General features: G+C 40.6%; 1 protein-coding gene across 10 annotated transcripts in view; it reads right to left on the bottom strand.

Moving 5' to 3' along the window:
* Window positions 1-20463, bottom strand: part of GRIP1 (glutamate receptor interacting protein 1) — a 326610-nt gene that overhangs the window by 43071 nt on the left and 263076 nt on the right. For 6 of the 10 annotated variants that reach the window (XM_052774398.1, XM_052774404.1, XM_052774405.1 and 3 more), the window contains 4 exons: window positions 8560-8707; window positions 6786-6955; window positions 2565-2720; window positions 1707-1859 (listed from right to left, as the gene is read on the bottom strand). In XM_052774398.1, coding sequence (XP_052630358.1) covers window positions 1707-1859; window positions 2565-2720; window positions 6786-6955; window positions 8560-8707 — 627 coding nt within the window. Of the gene's footprint in view, window positions 1-1706; window positions 1863-2564; window positions 2721-6785; window positions 6956-8559; window positions 8708-20463 lie in introns of all 10 variants that reach the window. The other 4 variants (XM_052774406.1, XM_052774401.1, XM_052774402.1 and 1 more) reach the window with 3 other exon arrangements.

The raw sequence follows: 20463 nt of genomic DNA, 5'->3' as shown, positions 1-20463 counted from the left end.
TGATGCAGGGTTGCTGATGCAGTCACTGCTCGCAGCGAGGCACAGACTCGGTGATGGGGCCAGTGCCACATATTTTCTAATGCTCTACATCCAGACCTCACAATGCAAATGCATAATAAACTACCCCACAACAAAGCCTCATCCTAATTCCTCCTAGTTAGAGATTTGTTTAATCACAGCAGCCTGTCATCCCCAGGGCCTTCTGACTTGAGGAATCTTTCAGGTGGGCTGCAGTGCTTTGACTGTCCCACTTAAATCTCATGTCACTGGCCTTGTTTTGAGCCTTTGCAGGATAGCAAATTGCACGGCAAGGCTTTCTGGGAGGAAAAATATCTGCAAAATATAACAACACAAGTAACAGCTGTCTCTAAGATCCATAATAGGATTAGCTTTCAGGATTAACAGTCCTTTGCTGGATGGAACAGCTATAATATAGCACCATCGAAGAACTATTTTTTGCATCCAGCATTATTTTACTATTTAAATCAATTACTATTAGTGTAACATTACTATTGTTTCTCATGTGCACGTGAGGACACGTAAGAGCTGGACCCCTACTGATACCATAGCACGGATGGACACACCATCTCCCCATGACCCAAAAGAATGCATTAGAAGCTAACACGTCAACAGATGAGTTGTGAAAAATGGCTGATCACATTAAAAATAAAAAATGCACTTACAGGCAAACATTATGTAAAAATATTTGCTTTATGAAAGAAGTAAGAACAAGCAAACAACGAAAAAACTGCAAGAAAGCAAAACCTCAGTTCCTCTCTCAATCATTTCCTCACAACTCCATAGTGACTGGCCTTAGTTGGAGGCTGCTGGTTTGCTCCGATTTTGTTATGGCCATGGGAAATCTTTAATACAGGGCAGCAACGCTGTAATGCGCAGCAGCTCGGTTTTTCCAGAGCGGACCTGTGAGCATTATTAGCCAGAGCAGATGATTTACAGAGCAGTTCTCACTTCCCTGCTCTGGAGGAACTGAGCTGCTGAGGATCACACAAAGATGGACAAGCCAAAAGGAGAAGCGGCACTTACATGGAGTCTGTATACAGCCATATTCTCTCCGGCCCAGTGAATACTTAGCAATATGCAAAGTAGAACAGCCTGAAATATATCCACCCTGGCTTGGGAAACTACTAACTCGTGGGAAATCCATGTTTTGAATCCCAGAGAGTGGTCAGAAACAAGGCTGTTTAGTCTTCACTGTTATTTGTTGCTCTTCCTCACAAAACCAACTGTACAGGTTATGGTGTAGATGTAAAGATTAAAACTACCGAGAGGGTACTGTGGCAAGCTCTTCTTCCGTAATGTGATCAGTTGGTTGAGCTTACCAGCAGTCTGGTTTTGACTATTCAGCTATGAATTCTATTTCCTGATGGAAACGGGAACAGTTGAAAAAGAAATTTGAAAATCACTTCAGTAACAGTATGACAAACTCTTCCAGAATTGTCTGAAGAAAACATTGCTTTCTGTATTGAAGATGAGATAATTAAGCTGCATGGCCTCTACTCATCTCATTTCAGCACTGGACAAATATTTTTATGCTGATGTTTCCCTACATCTAACAGAAACTCCAATTGTTCTCTCTTCTGCCTAATATATATATATTAAATAAGGTACTTTGTACCTTTTTTCTGTATCTTCCCCCTCCTCCACCCATTCACTGCACATTTTGAGCAAATGCTGTTACCACCTACAGGAGCTTTTGAAGTCCTTCTTTTTCATCCTCCGCCTCATCATTGTCCCACGCGGGCTGGTGGAGTAGAGGCTGCGAGGTAAGGTCCCCATGTTCAGGGAACTCAGGCTGTATGCACTCATGGAGGTAGGAGAGAAGGATGAAGACACCAAAGCTGCTGTAAGAAATCAAACACTTGGCATACAGCACTCAGTCTTCACGGAAGAGTGCGGCACATGCCTGTAACTCATCAATGAATCAAACAATGTGTATGATGCACAGGAATGGTTTGTGCATTTCCAATAACAAAGACATTAAACCACACAGGTGACCCTAGGTAGAAGTATAGCCAGCATTTCATGAAAATACCTGCTGGAAGCTAACAAAGATACTGTAGATAGAAAAAGTACATTCATAGTATACAACTTATTTTAGGCGAAGCATGTTAAATTAAATTTTTCAACACATATCCATGAACCAATGCAGATCAATATGTCTAGATACACTGATCTTAGAAATGCCTTTTTGTAGCAGGTAATTTCTGACAAAAGATTTGTAAGCAATGCTTTGCATTCAAAAATGATGCTCTATATACACTACTCAAATCTAATGGTTTACTCATACAGCAGAAGAGCTGATTCATTCAGAATTTTCAAGCCTTTTCCTGACTACAAAGGTTGCCTTGTTACAGAAAGGAAAGGTGTAAAATGTCAGAAATAACCTTGATATGGCTATGAAAAAGTGTAGCATCCATAAAACTGAAAAGGTTTTAGTGCCTGAAATGGGAAAAGTATGAGTGAAAGCAGAGGGGAGGGAGGAGGAGGAGGAAGAAGAAAGAGAAGGAGAGAATATGTCAGCAGGAAAAAGCGTGAAACATTACGAAGGCTTTTTTGAGGAGACGCTTTCTGGATTTTCAAGGCTGGCATCCTGCAATGGTCAGGGTGGTAGGTGTTATAATGGTGGTAGGTGAGGAGGCTGCTGTGGTTGTTGGCACACGAGTCCCAGGTAAGTTGCCTGTTGCTTCTTTGAACCTTCACTGCCCGCATGAAGGGATGATGGAAAATTAGAAAACAAAAGGACCAGAGAAGAGGGAGAAGTAACTGAATTGCACAAACAAACAAAAAAAAGAAGTCAAAAAATGAAAATAAATTGAAAATAAAATAAAATGAAACAATAAATAACCTGGTCTTGTCTTCTTACTGGGGGTGCTAACTTGAAGAACAGAAATAGTATTTTTTTCCCAGAATAAATGCTTCTGATTTTTTTTTTTTGTTTTCTTGTATTTGTTTTTAAAAAGATCAGTACTGAATCAATTTCTATTCTCATTCTGGATTTAGGAGCTAAGGTTGCAAACTTCCTTAGAAAATATTAAGGTATTACGTATGACCACTAACTAATAGTTACTAAGTCTCTGCTTGCATTCATCTACATTAAAAAGACCAACCAAATACTATACATAGCACTAAATAGAATGGAGATGTTTACTTGCCAGTCATTTCAATTTACTGCATTGACATTTTAATTTTGCCACCATCTATTGTTGGGATTACGCTATTCTGTGCAGTAAACGATTTCCCTGGGCCAGCAGCAGAAAAACTCTATCCTGAAGCCTGCTTAATAAAGCAAAGAGTTCTTATTGATTAGTTGGATGTGCAATTTAATGGTTTTTTTAAACCTGATCTTCAAAACTTTAAAATGATCCTTTTCTGGATGAAATCTGAGACCATATTTGATTGCTGATTCTACATATGGGGAGTCTGGGATATGCCAAAAGTGAAGGCCGGTATTTACCAAGAGAACAGGAGGTGTTTCAGTTGATGTGTCAAATATTAGAGGAAAATGACTGAGTTCACCCTTCATTAAATACAGTCTATTCATCACTAAATTCAGCGTAGCCGTGTCCTTGCTGAACCGTAGAGGAACACTTCAAGCTGGGAACTAGTCACTGAATTTTTGTCTTAAAACCACCAAGGGATTCACCCGTACTATGAAACATAAGTTACAGTCTTTGGCCCATGAGCTGTATTACCTGTGTCTCTCTGCTACCTGCTATATCTCTAATGGCTGCAGACAGGTATGACCCCATGCTGGACTTCAACAGTAGCCAAATATCTTGACTGTTTAGGCTGGACCCACACCTTGCATTCACACCTTACTCTGTGAGACAAAATAAGGGGGAAACGGGTAGCCACCGCCACAAGCACTGCGCAGTGCCAGAAGAAAAACTATCCTCCTGTTTCACCTCATACTGCATGGGTAATGATCTGCTAATTGAATATATTAACCCTCCTCTGACTCCAGAGCAATGCCTGTCCCTACAGCGAGGAGTACACACCAGGGAAGGGAGAGGAAAAGGCGAGTACGGGGGCCCGCCATGGCCCCCAGCCTTGTGGGGTGGTCAGGACTCCGGAGGCCCCGGCGCTGCCAGGCCTGGCCCTGTGCCCCGGGCCCGCGTCCCTCCCTGAGAGCACCCCTGCTGAATCAAAAGAATTTTTTTTTTTTTTTTTTTTCTTCCCCCCGAACAGATACCAAAGGCGAGGGTGAGGTGCGAAGCCAGCACCAGGACTTGGGTTTCCTCACCCCCTGGCACCGGTGCCAGCGGCCTCAGAGAGTTTGGAAAATCTCACATCAGCCAGGAAAGTCCCAAAAACAGCAGCAGTAGCCCGATATGGCCATATGTATCTTACAGACTTATCATATCTTCTCAGATGAAACCGTCTCTTTGATTACGCACACAGACAGCAAGATTTCTGAACTTTAACTATGGTGTAAAAATTAAAATCTGATAAGTACAATGTGGCCAGGTGGATTTTCATTATTTTCAAGTTGCTGTGAGCCTTGTTTAATTAAAAAGACTGCTTCCAGCAGGAAATTATCTGGTAGTCTTTGATTATTTTTTTTTTAATGTTTTATTTTCACACTGAGAGTAGAGATAAAAATGTCCTACAAAGTGGGAAAGTACACAAATTCAGTTTGCTCAGCTTGTAGAAGGATAATCCCAATTCAACAAAAGTTCTGTAAAAGAAAATCCTATTGTGTGTAACCATAGTAATTTAGTGGTAATTTGAGCTATTCCAACTCAGGGCTGTGTACAGTGAACATAAAACTAATGGGGCAGCAAGAGAAATGAATGTTAGCAGCAAAGTATAAAGGAAAAAAAAGAAGAAAAAAAATCTGATCTTTTATAGTGCTCTGCATTTTATTTTAGGGCTAAAATTTCAATTTGTTTTATATACTGACTTTCCTGCCCATTTTAGATTCCTAACATGTTCCCATAAGACCAATAACTGAGCTCAACAGATACAGCCCTAATGACTCTGCTTATCCCAGATGCATAAAGGGAGCTTTTCAAACTCTACAGCATCTAGGCCATACCACACCTGATGAAAGGTTGTTTCCAAGAGGGTACTTGCTTCCATAAAACACGTTACATCTTGAATTGGTCGTGATATTGGAGTAGCACCATCTGGTGAGGGGCTGGGAAGGGCTGTAAACATCCTAGTTATTCTGCCTTACTTAAGAAAGCAACTTTATTACCTTAGGGAGATTTCTCCCCAAAAGATGCTCTTATGTAGCTTTTGCAGATCCCCTTGATAGGATTTCGTAATGGCCAGTTCTTAACTCTGGCATGGCAAGAGCATTGCTTTTTCTAAGCATCTACACTGGGTCAAGGTGACTAGCACATTAACAGCATTAATTTGTTTCAAATGTTGGTTAAGAAATTGACTGCTTCAAGTAATACAATCATCTACACAAATCTTTGGACCTGGTACTCATCTTCCCCAAAGAAACACTCTTCAAAGGTTCTTTAACCAGCCAGAAATTGATTGTGTGACATCTTTGCTTCAAACACATGAAAGATCTGTTTGCAATGTACTGTCATAACTGAAAAGAATGGAAATATATTGCAAAATTTGGTCTTCATCTCATTCTGCTTTGCAGTATCACTCCCTGCTCCCTCACCCCTTTAACTGGCTTAAGTAGAAAGGGGAAAGAGGTGCAGCTGAATAATGGAAGAACATGGTATTGCAAGGGTTACTTTTTGTTCACCCTGGTCTAGGAGAAACTAGTGTCTCCTCAGCCACTAGTTCAATATTCACCACTCTGACAAACTGACTAGAACATCGCTTATCCAGGGACATCCTGGATCTTAGATGTCCAAGAACATTTACCATCACTGACATTTCTAGGCCTCAGAAATCTTGTTCTGGTCTAAAGGAGGCAGAAACACAGTACCACAGGCTCAGAAAATAGTACCACTGGTTCCTGCTGCAACACAGGTACCTATCCTCTGTGTATTTGATAACCCTTGTTCCTTGTTTGACGTGCATCAACATGCGGTATTTTAGACTGAATTTATGAATGCTGTCAATTAGCCCCTTTCTCAGGACTAGTTAGAAGACAAGACAGGCAGATCCCATCTTCAAATACTAAGACATTTTAGATATATTTGATTTGAAAATGGAAAGCCATTCTCTTCAAGCATGTTGGTATGAAATAAATGTCATGGTGAAAAAGGGCTGGGATCTAGGGAACTGTGTCCAAACTAACCTTTTTCATAAGCACTGACAATGAACCCATGAAGCAATCTCAGAAGTACTTTAAAAAATGATGGCAATAAATAATAATGCCATTAACAGAGAAAATGCGTGGGTTTTTTTGACGTATTTTAGGGGAGAACAAGTGTTATTAATGAAGTGGTCATAACAGACTATCAAGTCAATATGCTGAAAAGAAGTTGGCTGTGGTCCTTCCTCCCCCCTCTAAATTTATGAAGCAATTTAGAGATTCATTTACCGAAGTACCTAGTTGCCCCCCTATGACTGCAACAGTAGAGTCACCAGGTGTCTTTATGTACATCTACAAGTGTGCAGAGCTGTTTCTCTGTAAAACATTTCCCTCTCTATCCATAGGAATCTCGGAAGGTACGTTAAGGCCAAGAAAACACAGAGCTTCTCAGAAACTGCAGAAGCATAACCTGGGGAGCTGAAACAACACTTACAGACGTAACTGCTGCAATAGCTTTCTTGGCCATTCAGCAAGGGCAGGCAAAGTAAAAGACAGAAAAATAAAGGGGTATTTGGTGTTACAGATCTCTTACCGTGCTCTGGGCCTTTCAGTGCTAGCCGTGTCTGGTGGTGAGGAAGGATCTCAAGTTTGACATTATCCGCTGCATTAGCCAAAAACTGCGTTGCTTCTGCAAGCGTACAGTACTCCATGCTGGTGCCGTCAATGGACAGAATATGGTCTCCTACATGTAATGCACCACATCTACATAAAAGGGGAAAAACTCGGTATGATCAGGTATGCTTTTTGCTTGGAAAATGAGTTTTACTGCCTTCAAACTGGTCATAACAACTATGAACGTGTTCTTTTTTTTTCAAGAGAGATTTGTGTTTTGTAGGCATTGTCACTGGTCAGACTTTATATCTATCAGTACAAACCTTAAAAACAATTCAGTTAATACATTATATGCCAAGACATCACTCACAGAACTGGAATGGGGTAGCTGACTATAAAAATATGTGTGAATGGCAGCAGAATAAAATGAGAAGAGCTTAAGGAGACTCAAATAACTTGGTCACATATCCCTCACACAAGCACCCAGTTCATCATTTTTTGAGTTATATTTCAAACATTTATTAGTACAAAAGCTGTAAATGACGATGAAATTATGCAGTAGTCAAACAAATAATGAAACCAGGGCTAGCATGGTGACTTGAGGAGTGGGGTGGGGAGGGGGCTATTTGCTAAATCTCGCTGCACTCAAGAGACTGGCTACTGGATGAGTTGAGAAATGCAAACACAGCAGTCAGCATCCCGACGTACCAGTCAAGTGGACAGCTCCTTTAATTGGTTACCCCCTGCGAAATGGGAAAAAACAGAGGGAGAAAATTAAAGCATCCTGCACCATTGAACTGGAGAACACCCCTGGATCAATGGCCGTCACTCTCAAAGTTTCTACTGTAGGGAAAAGCCCACAGAGGAGCTGTAGACTCACTGCTACAAGTGGGTGCTACCAAAAGCACCATTGTCAAAGAGGAGTTACAAGGTAGGGTGACTGGGGACATGCAGGAGGAATTTGCTGCTGAAACGTAATATTCAAGTAATTTTTAGATAGAGATATGTATATAGAAATATACTGTATATGTATAAACACATACACACACACACGAGCAAGCACTCCAGAAAAGATACCACAGCTCTGTTACAGAGGTTTAGACCACTGGGGAAAAATATCTATCTTTTTTTTTTTTTTAATGGTTTAAATGGTTTTATTTAAAGGTTTAAAAGAAGTGGAAAAATTACAGCAAAATAACTTCGAAATACAGAAGCCAGTCTTTCAATACCTCAGTCGTATTCTAAAATATCCATAAAAAAATCCAGACATAAGGAGTTCCATTTCACTGTGCCACAGATATGAGTGATATATTCTAAAAGAACACTTCAAGGTTGCAAAGCCTCAAAATTTACTTCCCTTGACATCTGTTCCATATTGTGGGCTTACTTTAAGAATTCCAGTGGGTTATTTATTTTTTAAAATACTAATCTCTGCCACAGCATTACATTTAATCGTCAGAGCAGACCTCTACATTCCTGTGTTGCATAGTGCAAGCAGTCAGTCACATATTACATGGGGGCTGGCTTGAATACTACATGAATGAGCTAAAGTAAATGGTGTCCTGGAAGTCTTAAACTTGGCAGTATGGAACAATGATCTGACAAAGTGCTAATTTTAAGATCTGCAACCTCGAGAGCATCTGGTTTAGTCAATTTTGTCAAAAAAAGGAAGACCTTCTTTACAACCAAACCAAACGGAAGTAGAAAGAAAATGGATATATGGACCTGCAGTGTCAGCCCTCTGTCACACTCACCTGTCTGCAATACTCGCAGATTTGATTTTGTCTATGACAATGACCTGTTTGTTGCAGCACATCGAGGTAGTTAGTGCAACCCCAAGAGCAGCACCAGGAGTTTTGGCAACTTCAACTAGCAGTGGCCCAGACGCTGTTGCTACGGAATCTGTTAAAATTAGACAACAAAAGATCAGTATTTTACCAATGTGGTACTTATGCCATTTTCATATTTTCCCACGTAAAATCTCCATGGCTACTCTATTTCTCTAACCAGACAACATGCTACTTAAAAAAATTCTGGAATAGCTTCAGTTTAGGTGTCAAGAATCAGCTCTTAACGTCAAAAATGATAAAAGCAAGAGGAAGTTTGTGAATCTGGGATGTCTGGAAGCTTCTGAGTGTGTAAGAATCAGAGATGGACCAGGTTAGGGAACTGGGATGTGTTAGCAAATCACTCTCTTGAACAACTGAAGCTAAAAATTACCCGGAATTTAAAACAGGCAGGCTGAAGAAACAGAATTAATTAAAAAAGCAGAAAATGATCTGAAAAAAATGAATAGGTTAGAGAAGGATGCTAAATTAATTTTCAGAAAAGAAGGGGAAGATCTGTGGACAACAGCTATAATAATCAAATGAAGGTGGCAAAGCAAGGGTCTACCAGAAATCCCTCACAAAAAGAAAGGACAATTTAGAAGAAAATGGTGAAAGTGCAGGAAGCATGACAGCTAGAAATAGTAGGAGTTAAAGCAAAATGCATGTGAGGAGGTTCAGAAGATTCTTGTAATATCCTGTCACTGGATAAAGTACTGCCTTGCAACAGGGCACAGATAGTAAATGACCAACACTGAAAAACGAAAGCAGAAAAATAGGAGGCAGCAACAGTCATGATTGACGACTGTGGTGAGGAACTATGCCCAAGAGAGACAAGTGCTAGACAGAATAAAGAAAAAAGACAGCAGGCTGCTTCCTAAATGCCAAAACAAAGCAGGCAGTGATAAGGGTGAAGTACATTCTGGAGACTGCCTGAGAACTCCTACTAACCGATACCCATCAATCAACAACCGATCTCAGTGGAGTAAGATACAGTAAGTGAAGGTGTCCTTTAAGGACATAAAAAGACTGAGAAAAAGAAAATGATATCAGAAGCCTTTGGAGGTGCTTACAATCAGAATAAGGAAAAAATGAATAAACAAAGACTTATGCTGGAGCAAAGTTACCAAATGTCCTGCTGGCAACTGGGAGAGATTCATATTCACAGAGTACTGGAGCCTGCTGTAAGAATACTAAGAAAACGTTCAACTGTGACGTCTCTCAGAAGTCCCTGAGACTGAAGCTGTAAAAGAACTGCAGCTGGGCTTCAAAGTATGGAGAAGACAGATATAAGATATTCCATTCAGTCTTAAATCTAGAAAATCAGTCCAAAAATGTAATTCTGACACAGAAGAGAAAGACACAGAAGAGAAAAACTAACAAGCTATATGGTGATACAAGAAATTGAATGAGAACTTGATTAACTAACACTCAGCTAAGGTGCTTTTCCTAGTTAGAGAGTAACGTAGGTAAACTGGATATAGAAATGGAGTGAAAAAAGGTGCTTGGATGAAATAACATACAATACCAGTAAAGCATCAGTTAATTATTATAGAACTCCTTTTCCCCCCCACAACCTCAAATCACTTTTATATTTCTGTTATCTTTTTTCCCGTTAGAAACCTGAGGGTTTGAAGGGGAGAGAGTATTTTTGAAAGTGCCCATTAAATCTGAGTGACTCATTTTTGTGCCCAACTGGGACTGACTTTTTAAAGTCTTAACTTCCACAGGCACTACCAAAACAAGCTGTTCCACAAATCTGAACCAAACTTTAAATTGTGATCCAAAAGAAGAAAGTCCACGCAGTAGCATTTCTGCCTGGAGCATCAGGCACTAAATAGCTTTAAAGCTGGATGAACTGCCCTCAGCAGCTACCCATCCTTCTTTAGTAACAAAAGGAGGAGGTTACCACAATGAAACTCCTGTCTTCGATGCCTTGGTTAAGGGTCTAAGTAAGGCAGGATGCATGCAGTGACTTGCATACAGCCAAATAAGCAGAGCAGAATTTAAGAATGCCGACTCCCATTTCTGTGCTGAGAAACAATTATTTTCTTCTTGAATATTCCAGTGGTTTCTGGAGCTACAAACAAGCTCGCATTTACAAGCATATGGGAAGAAGACTCAAACAACGTTCGTCATCAGTACCGTGACAAAGGTTTGAACTCACATTGATCCAGAAAATGGCAAAGCTCAACTTGTTATTGGCCTATCTCAAGTTCTTTCTGTAACGATTGCCTTGAGGAAAGGAGAGGAAACTAAATGCAAGTATCTGTTGAGAATGAGTAAATCTTTCAAGATGCTGCTCCAGAGTTACTTGAGAAATGCAAGCTTATGCCCTAGTGTTATTTCCCAGGTGCCTGTTGAAATGCACAAGGAAGGCAAACCAAGGCAGATAGGATGAATAAATAAGATAACTACATTAGAGGAACCAGAAGAGAAGAAATGGAGTGTGTCTAACTGTGGAAAATAAACACAAGGAAGAGAAATCAGAAGGCAATAATCAAGCACACATTCCCTGACAGAGAAGGATTAGTTTATCATGTTGAAGTAAAGCATGGGTATGAAAAATGAATCATACAGGTATAAATTATTCATGTGTGAAGATGTTTCAGTCATTAAGATATTTACACTGTGACTGAAGCACTTACACACTATGTTGATTTATTGGCTATGTAATTACATAAGATATACTGATGAATGTTTGCGTGAAAAACGCTCCAGATTTTTGATTTTGTTAATCATTTTCCTCACTTTTGAGCACTGCATCTCAATCAGTACCAGAGGCTTGATTAAAACCTCCCAGAGGAAGCAGCATTGCTTTCCGCATGCTAATACGTTTCTTCAGCTAGATAGCAGCATACCTTTTTTATTTGACAGCTTAAATCACTGGCAACAAGGTTTTTATTCTGAATATACTTTTATGATGTGTAAATATACTACATGACATATAAAAAGTTTTGGATAAAATAAGCAGTGTCACCACCCTCCCTCACCTCAAGAAATAATCACAAATGATTTTTAAATTTGAAAAAATCTATTTTTTTATCCTGATTTCTAAAGGAAATAAAGCCTAAGTGATCACATTACATGCATTCGTTTACACACTTGTAAACGTATGTACCTGTTAATCATTGCCTATCCTCATGGCTTGTCAAATCCAGTTCAACAACTGATGGGTGGTGGAAGACAGAAAACCTCTTCAGGATTCCCACAGTAGGGCAAGCAAAAAAGTGAGCTGCTTGTGTTAGGCAGCAGAGAATCTACATGTGAAACAGTACTTATAAATGCCCTAAAATGGGAAAAGCTTCAGTCATAGCTTGCAATCAATATTGACACTAAATCCATAGGAAACCAAACTTTCTTAGCCTATGATGCTTTTTTTTCCTTTTTTTCCTTCCCAAAGCCTTCTTGTACTTCAGGCTGGGAAGTGCTGCTATACTGCAAGCACGTTCCTGTAGGAACATCGAGCGCTGTTGCTACTATCTGTGCTCTGCAGCTTCTCACTTCTCTAACCAGAAGGTTTTGGGTGCTTTCTTATTTTTTTTTTCAGAAGTCATGGCAACACAAGGCACAAATAATTTTTTGAGCAGCTTGGAAGAGACAGACAAGGAAGAAGGATGTCAAAACAGATTTTGACCTTAAAAAGCCAGCTGAACCAGTTGAAAGAGACAGCTCCACAGGACTGCTATTGATCTTGCCTGGATGCTGCTGTATCTTGTAGCAATGATGTAAGTGACAAACAAGTGGATACCTTACTGTCTCACACTAATTTTTCTCTCACTGAGCTTTTTCCCCATTAGATGTCCACAGGCTAACAATTTTTTCACCTTAAAATAGTATGTAACAGGTTCGTGTAGCCTTCTCTGTTGTTATTGTGATTCTCTGACAGTAAAAAAATAAATAATACAGCAAGTGTGTGCTGGTTCAGATCAGTGAACAAATGCATAGTTCCTCAAAATTGCAGTTCTCCCAAAGCAAAGTTTTAATGCTTTTGTAGCAATGCATTCACAGATCTAAATATGTCTTACTCCTGTCAAACTAGAAGCCAGTATTTCACAGAAATATTTTTTCTTGGCCAAACAAATGTGCTTTTCTGCTCCTCGCATCTTTCTTTGTTCCCTTCATACAAAATCTTTGCAGTCTAGAGATAGCAAGTAGATCAATACCTCTCTCAGGTAGGAGCTTTCTTTTGTCCATTTGGTTCTTGTTCTCTCTCTTTTTCTGTAACCCTAATTTTTATACCCAGTACCTGTGTGCCTCATGCTCAGACTTAGTCAAGAAAACATATTGTTAATTAGAACAAAGGGACACCCAGATTATATTTTCAGAGCAGCAAACCTCATTCAGCTCAGGTCATACGATACCTGGACATCTTTCTATAACCCTCCTAAAAGGAAAAACATCTTCTATACCTAAACCGCAATTTCCAGTACCAATATCCAAAGACTGGACCATAGCTGGGTGGATCAGAGAGATATATTTTAGTGAAGTTAAGGAAGATTGTTGGGGAAATGGAAAAAATCTGAAATCTCTGACACTCTCTCCTTTAACAGCAAAACATTGGAAAATTTACAGCAAATCAGCTTGGAGAAATCAATTTGAATCTCCCCATGACTCCCAAATGCCCTACCCTTTACACTTGCTTTCCTCTGCTCTCTCCATGCTCTTTTTTTAATTCACAAAGATCAGTGATTCTTTTCCAGCACACATTCAGCAAACATACATGCTACAGCTCTGATGTATATGGGATAGTCATTGATTGTTCCCCAAGGAATCTGTTGAGTAAACTCTCATGTAAGGACCCTCACAAGTCCTTATACGCAGAAACGCACGGCCATTTCCTTGATCTTGCTTTCTTTAACAAAATTACAACAGAATGTAGGGGAGGTGTGTGTTTTTATGTATGTGACCCAGCACAAGTTACAGAAAGGGTCCAATGCAAAACACACTATTGCAGCCACTTCTCACTCTAGAAAGGTTGAAGACAACTGACACACCACTTTCAGCACTCAGTGCACAAGTGGAAGGTACTTAGAAACTGCAGTGGTGAGCCTAGTGTGTAAGGCACAGAACAGTATGACAGCAGTCCCAGCTCCTGCGGCTAGATCTGGGCCTTTATTTGCCATACCTCAGTCGCAACAGGGTATTTTACAGAATAACTGATGGTGGGGAAATCGCAGCAGGCATAGTTGTGTCAGTCCGTTCAGAATCAGCATGTTAGGGATTAGCGCCCCTATTTTCTGTAGGAAGTAGCAGAAGTTGAAACATTAAAACAATTTTTTTTTTCCAGAAATGGCTCAAAATTTCAGGTGTCAGACATAACATAGGTTTATCACCAGGAGAGCTTTGAGTATTTGCCATTCCTTTAGAAAGCTAGATTACTGAAATGCAAAAATCAGAGCTGACACATTTCTTACAGGGCACTTAAAATCCATGGCCAGTTGTACAAATCTGAGCCCAGGTAACCAACCCAAAGAACAGGCAGAAGTTCTAACAGACTGGATCAATTTTGTTTCTAAGACCTGTGGCATCAGCAGTGACACTCTCCACACAGACCATTTTGCAAGGGCCTTTACAGCCCTTCTCAGCTGACAATGGAGCAACATAAAATCACTCAGGGATTCTGTATGCATTCACATCCGCTTTTCTTCATTAATCAACAGACTATTCATTACTGTCAAACAGTATCTTAAACTGCACTTAACAAATCTTGTCATCCTCCATGTGGTTTGCTTATTGTATTCTTAAGGACTATTTTTTTTACATGAACACCAAACCAGAAAGAGCATTCTTTGTGTCCATTAAAATGCTCCCTCTATAAGACTGTTACACTTAAAGTTGTCCCAACTCCTCACAGTCCAGTGGCAAGATCGTATCCCTTTGTGGGACAGTGAGACTCCATCCTCTGTTGTACTGTGGCCCCACTATTTCCCTTCTCATGTTTTCCTGAGACTGCCCAAGCAATATGTGGTCGACCTCCTCCAACTGCCTGCCTTTTCCATGGTCTCCAGCAAAACAAGAGCCAAAACCAGAACTGGCTAGTTACTTTCCTGTGCAAGAGAAAGATTTGCTGGGAGTGGGGAAGCTTTTCCCAACTTTTCTCCTTCCTTTGTGCTTCTCTCCACTAACACCTTTCTTCTTACTTCCCCAGGTTTCTAGTTCACCAGATCACAGGTGCAGAGAGATGAAAAAAACCACTTTTGGCACTGTTTTTCAGCCACATTCTAAAATATTCCTTAGGCTATTTTGCTAACATTTTTAATTTCCTTTGAAGGGGCATTTTCATTCATTCATATTTAAGACCAACTAGATGATTAGCTAAGTCTCCCTTACACACACAGAGCTGACTGACAGTTATTTAAATACTAAATTTGTTGGGGTAGGAGGCTGCTTATTTATGTAATACCCTTTTCTTGTACTCCAAAGATAATTTGATCTCAACAAATCCCTAATCTCCATTTTGCAAAGAAGAGAATATTAATTGCATATTTTTTAAGATGATCTAATTAAGAAATTGAGATTGGGATCATGGGTCAATGGTTTCAAGAGGGAAAGCAGCAGCAAGGAAGAGAGGCAGGAATAAGACTTCTGTAGTGTCTAAAGAGCACAGGAACAACATTCAAGATGCCCTACAGCTGGGTAGCACCATTATCACTCATTCAGAGCAATATTATTTGATTGCTCATACTTTTGTGACTCTAAAGGTCATAAGTGAACCACACACAGGGCACTGATGCACAGTACCAGCCTTGATATTCTGTTCTTCTAATATTGCATAATGTTTGCACCCTGGCTTTGTTCATGCTTTATTTAGCAGAGTAACCTTTTTTTCATCTCAGATCTTATGGGAAAACTAAAATCAATGCCAGCTAGCAAGCTCTGATAATGATTTCTGAAAAGCTAAAAGTCATTGACAGTGTTTCTAATTCTCCTGAGAGCTAGAATACAAAAAATATTAAGAAGCTTAATGACACATGAGACTTTACCCCAAAATATATTTTGGAATGGCGTAAGCTGGCATTATATATTGCAAGCAATATTTGGGGAGAGAGGGTGGTAGTTTCTTTAATAATAGAGCAACCACTTAAAAATTAAATATTATTCTTTTTCAAAGGGTCAGTGGCAGTCTCCAAGGCCCAACTTATAACCTACCATAAAACACGTCTGCTCCTAGTGTTCCCTTGATTACGGAGTATCTGTGTGTTTCAGGCAGGCTGTAGAGTGAGCAACAGTTGTTCTAATTTCACCTGCTCAGCTAGAATTAGAGGGGCAAAAACAGTACTAAAAAAATATAAAATAGTGTCTTTTTCCTTATTGCCAGTAACAGCACAGCACTGGAGCTGCTGGGCTACTAAATGAAAGAAAGCTCAAAGAGTCCACAGAAAAACATGAAATTGCTGCTTAAAAAAAAAGCCACCAATGGCATTTCACAACCTCTCACCTTTAGAATAATCAGATTTCAAAAATGAAAAATAGGAATAATTTCAAGAGGATGCCAGCAGAATGAGTGATAGTGAAATCAGAGGGACCTCTCAACCTCAGAATGGAAAATGCAGACATTATTCTCTAAATGAATGTGCTGTCTATCTCCTCCCCTACACACAAGCAATTTCATATTCTTGTCAACTGACTGGCACAGTCTTTCCATTTTCTTCTTCCTGCCTAATTCCTGCAATTCATTTATATGCCTCTAATTCAACCAAGTTCTTAAAATCAAAAGCTTAGGAGGTGCCTTTACCCAATTTCATACTTTGCAACCTTAGCCCCATCATCTTTCTCAGCTAAGAAATGCCTGCTAACCAGCAGAAGAACCACCCCTGCCTTCAAAGTGCTCACACCAGTGTGGGTGGGGATGTACTCAAAATCCGCTTGGGACTTTCTCATGTTTGGACCACAAAAGGCTGCCTAAACTCCTTTCGCTTAAAAGACTTTCCCCAATTCTTGGGACACTCCTTCCTCCCACTAACTCTGGTTCATGCTCAGACATCTTTCCCTTTTACTAGATCCCTTCTCTGCTCAAAAGCTGTATTAAATCCCAATCTCTTAATTTATCTATATCTTTTGTGTGCCCTGTTAATCTAAACCCCAATTTATCTATTGCTCAATTTACAACAGAGACAGGATATGGTGGATGGAGCCTGTACAGAAGGTCCTGGATCTGCCTCTTTGAAGCTAGTGTAAATGCATTTTAAATAAACGCCCAGGCTCTGCAATTTCTTTCCTTTGCTACCTTGAAAATGAATACTACATAGAAAATTCAGGTGGCACTTGAAGAACTACCAAAACCTCAAATCTCCACCCTTGATGGCAGCACATGGTTTCAGAACTTAGGAATCTATAAATAAAATACACCTTTACGGTCAGTTTGGCAACCTGGGCCTCAAACACCACCTTTCTATTGAAGGATGGCTCCTGAAAACCACTCTGAAACACTATATAGCATTAGACTGATTGTGAAATGTTTGCAGAAGGCAGCAGCGATGGAATTCTGCCTACATTTTGTTCCAGGAATGGAGCTCACAAATAATTACTTTTTAAAACCATCTCCCAAAATAACAAAGACCCCCAAACCGGTGCAAATAATATGTGAAGTCCTCTGCTGAGACCCTGCAATACAAAACACTATTTTCTCTATTGCACAAAGCATAGATAAAAATCACAGAACCATCGAATCATAGAATGGTTTGGGTTGGAAAGGACCTTTGAAGATCATCTAGTCCAGCTCTCCTGTCATGGGCAGGGACACCTTCTGCTAGACCAGGTTGCTCAAAGCCCCGTCCAACCTGGCCTTGAACACTGCCAGGGATGGGGCAGCCACAGCTTCTCTGGGCAACCTGATAGATACATACATATGTACTAAAGAACTTCTCATACTTAATTTTTTCTTGCAAGTAGGACAGGAAAGAAAATACACAAGAACTTTGATTTCTTCAAAACACTCAGGCTCTTGCACGATTCTGTACCTGACTAATCACAACAAATAGAACAAATAAGGACAACACAATCTGCATCCCTGCTGGCAAACTGAGACACAGCTGGTGTGTCAAATTTTACATCTGCCAGCCTCGAAAGTAAGCCTGTAAGTACACACTACTATGGATAATATTAAGTGCTGGAGTACCCATTATGTCTATTTGCCATAATAACCCTAAGTTTCCATCTAACGGGAACAGTAATAATTAGAGCGGGACTGGATTCTCTTCAAAAGCCTGCAGAGCATAAAGCCCCTTGCTGCCAGCACTTGACAGATGGGAACAAACACTGTGAACACCCAAACTTTGTGTCGAGCTGACAGCTCCCATCTGCCCAGGGCTCTACCAGGATAACGACCTCTCGGATAATCCCAAAAGCTTCAGGGCAAAGGTGCACCCTGGACCTCTTGGTAAGACAGCTGACATGCACACGAAACAGTTAAGGCAAAGAAAGACGTGTCAGTGCTGTGGTAGTGAGATACCTGAGCTGTCCGTGTCTCCCCGCCACGCGGGTGGGAGCTGAAGCCCTGGGAACAGCAGAGCCACCCGAGCGAGGTGCCGGGCCTGGGACAGCCACTTCTGCTTCTCACCAGGGCGGCTGACCCAAGTGCAGCCCCGCTCCCACGTGGCTGGGCTGCTTGCCGTGCTTGAGGTGCGTGACTAGACCTTGCTCGAGGGTCCTCTGTACTGAGCCACACCGTCTCACGCATTCGCCATTACTTGTTATTTGCATGAGTTAGTGACCTCTGCGCACAAGCTAAGCGCGGTCTCTGCCTTGGAAAGCCGACTTTGGGTGTGCTTCTGCTAACACTGAAACCAACAGACTTGGTTTGGTTGAACAGGTAGGTGGTTTCAGGCTAGTCCAAAAAACTCCTCTGCAAAGCCTATTAGGCGAGTATAAACCAGAAGAAAAGAAAAACTAAACTCTACACAGTTGTCCATAACAGAATTCTGAATGCCTAACAGAATTTCTGATGCTACAAGTTTGTACTATCAGTACCACTTTTTACTGCAAAACCTTTGGTCTCTTTTCAATAATCTGTGCTCTAGCACAGCTGTCTTATAAATAATTAGTACATTGGCACAGCCATAGTATAAAATGCTACCATGCAGAAGGTCGAGGCTGAGATCTGACCTTGATATTTATGCACCAAGGAGCCAGAGTGAGAGTTTTGCAGCTCTCGGGGGTTGCACAGGATATTTTACCATTCAATGCCAACCACTCACGAAATGAAACTTTGGTAGAATGAGTCAGGTAACAAGTTTATTAACTGCCCTCTCTTTCCGCTTTGGTACTGCCTGAGTAGTAGTTCAGCAAAAACATTTCAAAGAAATACAGCAAGTAATTGAGGTAAATTGCCCTCAAATCTAACACAGAAGCCACGGTTCTGGACATAAGCTCTTTGATGCCACATTGCAAAAATAATCCAGGACTGCTTACCTATGTAAGCCTATGTATTTCCAGCTTTTCCCTTCCCAGTGCTTGTTCCAAGCAATACAGAAACAGTACTACTGGGAGTATTCACACATTTAAAGTAAAATTAAGTTTCTATATCCCCTGTTCTCTGCAGTGTACATTTCCAGCAAAACCAATTCCCCACATTTCTTCTCCCCAGATCCCAGCCAAGCAGTAACCTCCAGAAACCCAAGCACCCCATAACTGACAGAGCCCCAGCAATGAGAAGCGCACTCTTTCCATCTCCTGCCTCAGCAGGCAGCCTGCCAGCTTGCTGCCAGGGCCACCCTTGGCAAAGTTCCTATGCGGCTCCTCCTTTGTCGCAGGACAAGCCATTTCCCTCCTGCCAGAGCAGCTCCTGCTGCCAGGCTCGGAGGGACTCCAGGTCCTCTCATGCCCCCGTCTGAGGACTTTTTTCTTTTTGAAGTTGTTCCAGTGCTTATAAGGTACACAGATTTGTATTTCAGTAATTACTGAATTTGTGTAAAGGAGAAACTCTGGAAAAACCTTTTCCAGGTGTGTTTCTTTGTCTTTTTTTTTTTTTTTCTGGACCAGTGAAAATCCATCCAAATTTACCTAAGCTGTAAAGACCTTGAAAAATTAGAGGTCACAGTGCTCAAAAGGCTATTCCATTCAACACTGCTGAGCTGACCATAACAGAAAGACTGGGCTTATGCAAATTGTAAAAACACAAATGAGGAGCTGATTAAAATCAGCAGAACATCAATATAAATAATTATAAAAATACTTGCACATAAAAAAACCTCAGAAGTGTCTGTTTACAAACAGAATGACATTAAAAGGAAAATATTATGGTCACCATGTGGGCACAAAGCACTTCAAACTTAATGAACCCCAGAATGAAAATTGCCTGGATGAACTTATTTTTACCTCCCTTCTTTAATTAAATAATCACATATTCCTCCTTCTTCAAGAGCCTCATGTGGAAAGTAGACAGTGAGTATTTAATGAGTAGCAACACTTTTACCTTTTTTTTCCATGTTCATGCCTTAATTACTAAACAGTGTTCTCAACCTTCTCTGAGCATACGTGGTGGAGGGAGAGCTATTGTATGGTGCAGCCTCTGAACATTCATTACAACACATATTTATTAATGATTTTATCTTATAACCACCCTTTAGAGCAAAAGCATGGCATTTTCCCCACTGTATAGATAAACAAATGAGCATCAAAGAAATGAAGGTCAAAAGCATCTATTACTCTGGAGAGGACTATTTGAGACACCTACACTGGGATTCACTGCACCAAAACGCAGGCATCTGTAGAGCAGACCTGACGTAGCTACACCTGAGCTGGTGGCCTAAACTCCCTCTACAACCATCAGAGAAAACTGGCATTTAAAAAATGTGTTTCACCTGCCCTAGTTTAGGCATCTACAACAAG

The sequence above is a fragment of the Harpia harpyja genome, chromosome 23 (assembly GCF_026419915.1).
Source record: "Harpia harpyja isolate bHarHar1 chromosome 23, bHarHar1 primary haplotype, whole genome shotgun sequence".
Classification (NCBI taxonomy): Eukaryota; Metazoa; Chordata; class Aves; order Accipitriformes; family Accipitridae; genus Harpia; species Harpia harpyja.
This window is presented reverse-complemented; position numbering and strand designations above follow the sequence as displayed.